At 44.4% G+C, this 6,824-nt stretch overlaps 1 protein-coding gene across 1 annotated transcript in view; it reads left to right on the top strand.

The window, feature by feature from the left end:
* The first annotated feature begins 5,107 nt into the window (after positions 1-5,107).
* The window catches only part of LOC114556714 (rho guanine nucleotide exchange factor 2-like), a 40,833-nt gene continuing 39,116 nt past the window's right edge, over positions 5,108-6,824 (top strand). The window contains exon 1 of the mRNA XM_028579748.1: positions 5,108-5,125. Coding sequence (XP_028435549.1) covers positions 5,108-5,125 — 18 coding nt within the window. The remainder of the gene's footprint in view (positions 5,126-6,824) is intronic.

Genomic DNA, 6,824 nt, shown 5'->3' on the forward strand with positions numbered 1-6,824 from the left:
CAAAAGTAGTTTTAGTCGTGCAACAGAAAACTCAGATTGGACAGATAGTCTAGCTAGCTGTCTGGATTTACCCTGCAGAGATCTGAGGAGCAGTTAACCATAGTCCTCACAGATCAGACGGAGGTTAGAACCCCGACACAGAGACAGAGGAAGGGGACAGACATCCGGCAGCACAGGAGCAATCCCGTCAATCAGTTCCTCCAGAAAAACGAGATTATGCGATCGCATAATTAGTTTAGTTTAGTTTAATTATTTTTTTCGGCCATCTGTAACTCAGATTAGTCAAACATACATAGAGACAAGAAACAAACGACACCGAAAAGGTGTAAGCTGAAGCCAGGGCTTATTACACCTACCCTTTTTTACATAAAAGTATATTTTTTCATACAAAAATGAAAAAATAAATAAAAAAGTTACAGAAACTAAGTATACACTGTATACCCCAGTACAACACAAGAAGTCCGATACATTTTGTACACCTTCTGTCATTCACACTTCTGTTTTATATTTGTTAATCACCTTATGTTTAAATATTTTTTTAAATCGGTTGATTGTGTTACACTTTTTCAAGTCAATTTCTAAATCATTCCACAGTTTAACTCCATACACATATAATTCAACGCATAGTCAGCCAAAGTTTGCCAAAGGCATTTTTTCAAATAAGCCACACTTTTGCCGCATAATTTGCCCATTTCCACCTCAAAATATGCGTGGCTTGCATGATTTCATAATCCCCGCATTTTTGTTTAAAAAAAGTCCCATAATATATCTTAGCAGAAAGTTGAAAAATTTTGCGTTTACTTCACACAAGAGCAACCATTTTCACCTGTTGCCATGGGAACGTTATGAAGTGACGTAATTATGTTATCAAATCACTTTTTTTTTCTCTTTTTCATCAAACTGCAGTTTTTTGCAAGTTCCCGCAATTTCATCACATAAAATTGCATAAATATCCCCCATATTCGTTCGTATTTTTTTAAGAAAACGTGTCGCATAATCAAGGATTTTTGCCCCGCAACAATCACAAAAAAACTTTTCTGGAAGGACTGCTACATCATGTGTGTCAAACTCAGGCCCACGGGCCAAATCCGTCCCCTTGCAGATTTAGATCCGGCCCGTATATCAGTTTAGGTTCACAATATATTTTTGCTCGTCTAGTTAGAAAAAAAATTAATCATTGTTTTGCTTGATTTGCTAAATTCTCTGATGGCTAAGGAACTCTTTTGATGACTTTTGTAGTCCTTCATGTCAATAAAAATGTCGTTGTTACTGCATGTCACTTTTTTAAAACATTTTGGTAGCTTTTTTTACCTCATTTTTGTTGTTTTTGTTCCAACTTTTTTGTGGTTTTCTCAGACCTCGTCTTCATGAACTCTCTTCTACCTCGTCTCTATGAACTCTCTTCTACCTCGTCTCCATGAACTCTCTTCTACCTCGTCTCCATGAACTCTCTTCTACCTCGTCTCCATGAACTCTCTTCTACCTCGTCTCTATGAACTCTCTTCTACGTCATCTCTATGAACTCTCTTCTACGTCGTCTCTATAAACTCTCTTCTACCATGAACTCTCCATGAACTCTCTTCTACCTCGTCTCCGTGAACTCTCTTCTAACTCGTCTCTATGAACTCTCTTCTACCTCGTCTCCGTGAACTCTCTTCTAACTCGTCTCTCTTCTACCTCGTCTCCATGAACTCTCTTCTACCTCGTCTCCATGAACTCTCTTCTACTCTCTTCTCCATGAACTCTCTTCTACCTCGTCTCCATGAACTCTCTTCTACCTCGTCTCCATGAACTCTCTTCTACCTCGTCTCCATGAACTCTCTTCTACCTCGTCTCCATGAACTCTCTTCTAACCTCTTCTCTATGAACTCTCTTCTACCCCTCGTCTCCATGAATGAACTCTCTTCTCTCTCTATGAACCTCTCTCTCATCTACCTCGAAACTCTCTTCTACCTCTTCTACCTGTCTCCATGAACTCTCTTCTATGAACTCTCTTCTCCATGAACTCTCTTCTACCTGCGTCTCCATGAACTCTCTTCTACCTCCTCTGAAACTCTCTTCTAACCTCGTCTCCATGAACTCTCTTCTACTTTAACTCGTCTCATGTCTCCATGAACTCTCTTCTACCTCTCTATCTCTCTTCTACCTCGTCTGAACTCTCTTCTACCTCGTCTCCATGAACTCTGAACTCTCTCTTCTACCTCGTCTCCATGAACTCTCTTCTACCTCGTCTCTATGAACTCTCTTCTACCTCGTCTCCATGAACTCTCTTCTACCTCGTCTCCATGAACTCTCTTCTACCTCGTCTCCTCTCTTCTACCTCTCTCCATGAACTCTACCTCTTCTCCATGAACTCTCTTCTACCTCGTCTCTATGAACTCTTTCTACCTCGTCTCCATGAACTCTTCTCCTCCTATGAACTCTCTTCTACCTCGTCTCTTCTACCTCGTCTCCATGAACTCTCTTCTACCTCGTCTCCATGAACTCTCTTCTACCTCGTCTCCATGAACTCTCTTCTACCTCGTCTCCATGAACTCTCTCTTCCCTGAACTCTCTTCTACCTCGTCTCCATGAACTCTCTTCTACCTCGTCTCCATGAACTCTCTTCTACCTTCTCCATGAACTCTCTTCTACCTCGTCTCTATGAACTCTCTTCTCCTCCTCTATGAACTCTCTTCTACCTCGTCTCCATGAACTCTCTCTTCTACCTCGTCTCCATGAACTCTCTTCTACCTCTCTCCATGAACTCTCTTCTCCTCGTCTCCATGAACTCTCTTCTACCTCGTCTCCATGAACTCTCTTCTACCTCGTCTCCATGAACTCTCTTCTACCTCGTCTCCATGAACTCTCTTCTACCTCTCTCCATGAACTCTCTTCTACCTCGTCTCCATGACTCTCTTCTACTCTCTTCTCTCCATGAACTCTCTTCTACCTCGTCTCCATGAACTCTCTTCTACCTCGTCTCTATGAACTCTCTTCTACCTCGTCTCCATGAACTCTCTTCTATGAACTCTTCTTCTCCACCTCTTCTCCTCCATGAACTCTCTTCTACCTCGTCGTCTCTATGAACTCTCTTCTACCTCGTCTCCATGAACTCTTTTCTTCTCTCTCTTCTACTCTCTTCTACCTCTCCATGAACTCTCTTCTACCTCTCTCTTCTACCTCCTCCATGAACTCTCTTCTACCTCTCCATGAACTCTCTTCATGAACTCTCTTCTACCTCGAACTCTCTCTTCTACCTCGTCTCCATGAACTCTCTTCTACCTGTCTCCATGAACTCTCTTCTACCTCGTCTCCATGAACTCTCTTCTACCTCGTCTCCATGAACTCTCTTCTACCTGACTCTCTTCTACTCTCCATGAACTCTCTTCTACCTCGTCTCCATGAACTCTCTTCTACCTCGTCTCCATGAACTCTCTTCTACCTCGTCTCCATGAACTCTCTTCTACCTCGTCTCCATGAACTCTCTTCTACCTCGTCTCCATGAACTCTCTTCTACCTCTCTCCATGAACTCTCCTTCTACCTCTTCTCCCCATGAACTCTCTTCCATGAACTCTCTTCTACCTCGTCTCTCCATGAACTCTCTTCTAACTCTCTTCTACCTCGTCTCCATGAACTCTCTTCTACCTCGTCTCCATGAACTCTCTTCTACCTCCTCTCCATGAACTCTCTTCTACCTCGTCTCCATGAACTCTCTTCTACCTCGTCTCCTCTCTCTTCTATGAACTCTCTTCTACCTCTCCATGAACTCTCCATGAACTCTCTTCTACCTCGTCTCTATGAACTCTCTTCTACCTCGTCTCCATGAACTCTCTTCTACCTCGTCTCTATGAACTCTCTTCTACCTCGTCTCCATGAACTCTCTTCTTCTCCTATGAACCTCTTCTACCTCGTCTCCATGAACTCTCTTCTACCTCGATGAACTCTCTTCTACCTCGTCTCCATGAACTCTCTTCTACCTCGTCTCCATGAACTCTCTTCTCTATGAACCTCTTCTACCTCATCTCCATGAACTCTCTTCTACCTCGTCTCCCTCGTCTCCATGAACTCTCTTCTACCTCTCTCCATGAACTCTCTTCTACCTCGTCTCCATGAACTCTCTTCTACCTCTCTCCATGAACTCTCTTCTACCTCGTCTCCATGAACTCTCTTCTACTCCATCTCCATGAACTCTCTTCTACCTCCTCCATGTCTCCTACCTCGAACTCTCTTCTACCTCGTCTCCATGAACTCTCTTCTACCTCGTCTCCATGAACTCTCTTCTTCTCTTCTACCTCGTCTCCATGAACTCTCTACCTCTTCTCTATGAACTCTCTTCTCACTCTCTTCTCTTCTACCTCGTCTCCATGAACTCTCTTCTACCTCGTCTCCATGAACTCTTCTTCGTCTCCATGAACTCTCTTCTACCTCGTCTCCTCTCTTCTACCTCGTCTCCATGAACTCTCTTCTACCTCGTCTCCATGAACTCTCTTCTACCTCTTCTACCTCGTCTCCATGAACTCTCTTCTACCTCGTCTCCATGAACTCTCTTCTACCTCGTCTCCATGAACTCTCTTCTACCTCCTCTCCATGAACTCTCTTCTCTCTTCCATGAACTCTCTTCTACCTCGTCTCCATGAACTCTCTTCTACCTCGTCTCCATGAACTCTCTTCTATGAACTCTCTTCTACCTATGAACTCTCTTCTACCTCGTCTCTATGTCTCTTCTACCTCATCTCCATGAACTCTCTTCTACCTCTCCATGAACTCTCCTCATGAACTCTCTTCTACCTCGTCTCCATGAACTCTCTTCTACCTCGTCTCCATGAACTCTCTTCTACCTCCATGAACTCTCTTCTACCTGAACTCCTCTTCTATGAACTCTCTTCTACCTGGGTCTCCATGAACTCTCTTCTACCTCTTCTCCATGAACTCTCTTCTACCTCGTCTCCATGAACTCTCTTCTACCTCGTCTCCATGAACTCTCTTCTACCTCCTCTCCATGAACTCTCTTCTACCTCGTCTCCATGAACTCTCTTCTACCTCTTCTACCTCGTCTCCATGAACTCTCTTCTACCTCGTCTCCATGAACTCTCTTCTACCTCTAACTCTCTTCTCCTCGTCTCCATGAACTCTCGTCTCCATGTGAACTCTCTTCTACCTCGTCTCCATTCTCTTCTACCTCGTCTCCATGAACTCTCTTCTACCTCGTCTCCATGAACTCTCTTCTACCTCGTCTCCATGAACTCTCTTCTATGAACCTCGTCTCCTCATGAACTCTCTTCTGAACCTCGTCTCCATGAACTCTCTTCTACCTCCTCCATGAACTCTTGTCTACTATGAACTCTCTTCTACCTCGTCTCCTCCATCTCTTCTACCTCGTCTCTCTCTTCTACCTCGTCTCCATGAACTCTCTTCTACCTCGTCTCTATGAACTCTCTTCTACCTCGTCTCCATGAACTCTCTTCTACCTCGTCTCCATGAACTCTCTTCTACCTCTTCTCCATGAACTCTCTTCTACCTCGTCTCCTCTCTTCTATGATGAACTCTCTTCTACCTCGTCTCCATGAACTCTCTTCTACCTCGTCTCCATGAACTCTCTTCTACCTCTTCTCCATGAACTCTCTTCTACTCTCTTCTACCTCTCTCTCTCTTCTACCTCGAACTCTCTTCTACCTCGTCTCCATGAACTCTCTTCTACCTCGTCTCCATGAACTCTCTTCTTCTCCTCTTGACCTCGTCTCCATGAACTCTCTTCTACCTCGTCTCCATGAACTCTCTTCTACCTCGTCTCCATGAACTCTCTTCTACCTCGTCTCCATGAACTCTCTTCTACCTCGTCTCCTATGAACTCTCTTCTACCTCGTCTCCATGAACTCTCTCTTCTACCTCGTCTCCATGAACTCTCTTCTACCTCTCCATGTCTCTTCTATGAACTCTCTTCTACCTCGTCTCTATGAACTCTCTTCTACCTCGTCTCCATGAACTTCTCCTCGTCTCCTACCTCTCTTCTACCTCTCCATGAACTCTCTTCTACCTCGTCTCCATGAACTCTCTTCTACCTCGTCTCCATGAACTCTCTTCTACCTCCTCTCTCCATGAACTCTCTTCTACCTGTCTCCATGAACTCTCTTCTACCTCGTCTCCATGAACTCTCTTCTACCTCTCCATGAACTCTCTTCTACCTCGTCTCCATGAACTCTCTTCTACCTCGTCTCCATGAACTCTCTTCTACCTCGTCTCCATGAACTCTCTTCTACCTCGTCTCCATGAACTCTCTTCTACCTCGTCTCTATGACTCTCTCTACCTTCTCCATGAACCTCTTCTCTCATGAACTCTCTTCTACCTCGTCTCCATGAACTCTCTTCTACCTCGTCTCCATGAACTCTCTTCTACCTCGTCTCCATGAACTCTCTTCTACCTCGTCTCCATGAACTCTCTTCTACCTCTTCTCCATGACTCTTCTACCTCGTCTCCATGAACTCTCTTCTACCTGATGAACTCTCTTCTACCTCGTCTCCATGAACTCTCTTCTACCTCGTCTCCATGAACTCTCTTCTACCTCGTCTCCATGAACTCTCTTCTTCTACCTCCTCTCTATGACTCTCTTCTACCTCCTCTATGAACTCTCTTCTACCTCATCTCCATGAACTCTCTTCTACCTCGAAACTCTCTTCTACCTCGTCTCCATGAACTCTCTTCTACTCGTCTCCATGAACTCTCCTACCTCGTCTCTATGAACTCCTCGTCTCCATCTCTCTTCTACCTCATCTCCATGAACTCTCTTCTACCTCGTCTCCATGAACTCTCTTCTACCTCGTCTCCATGAACTCTCTTCTACCT

Source organism: Perca flavescens, chromosome 6, assembly GCF_004354835.1.
Source record: "Perca flavescens isolate YP-PL-M2 chromosome 6, PFLA_1.0, whole genome shotgun sequence".
Lineage (NCBI taxonomy): Eukaryota > Metazoa > Chordata > Actinopteri > Perciformes > Percidae > Perca > Perca flavescens.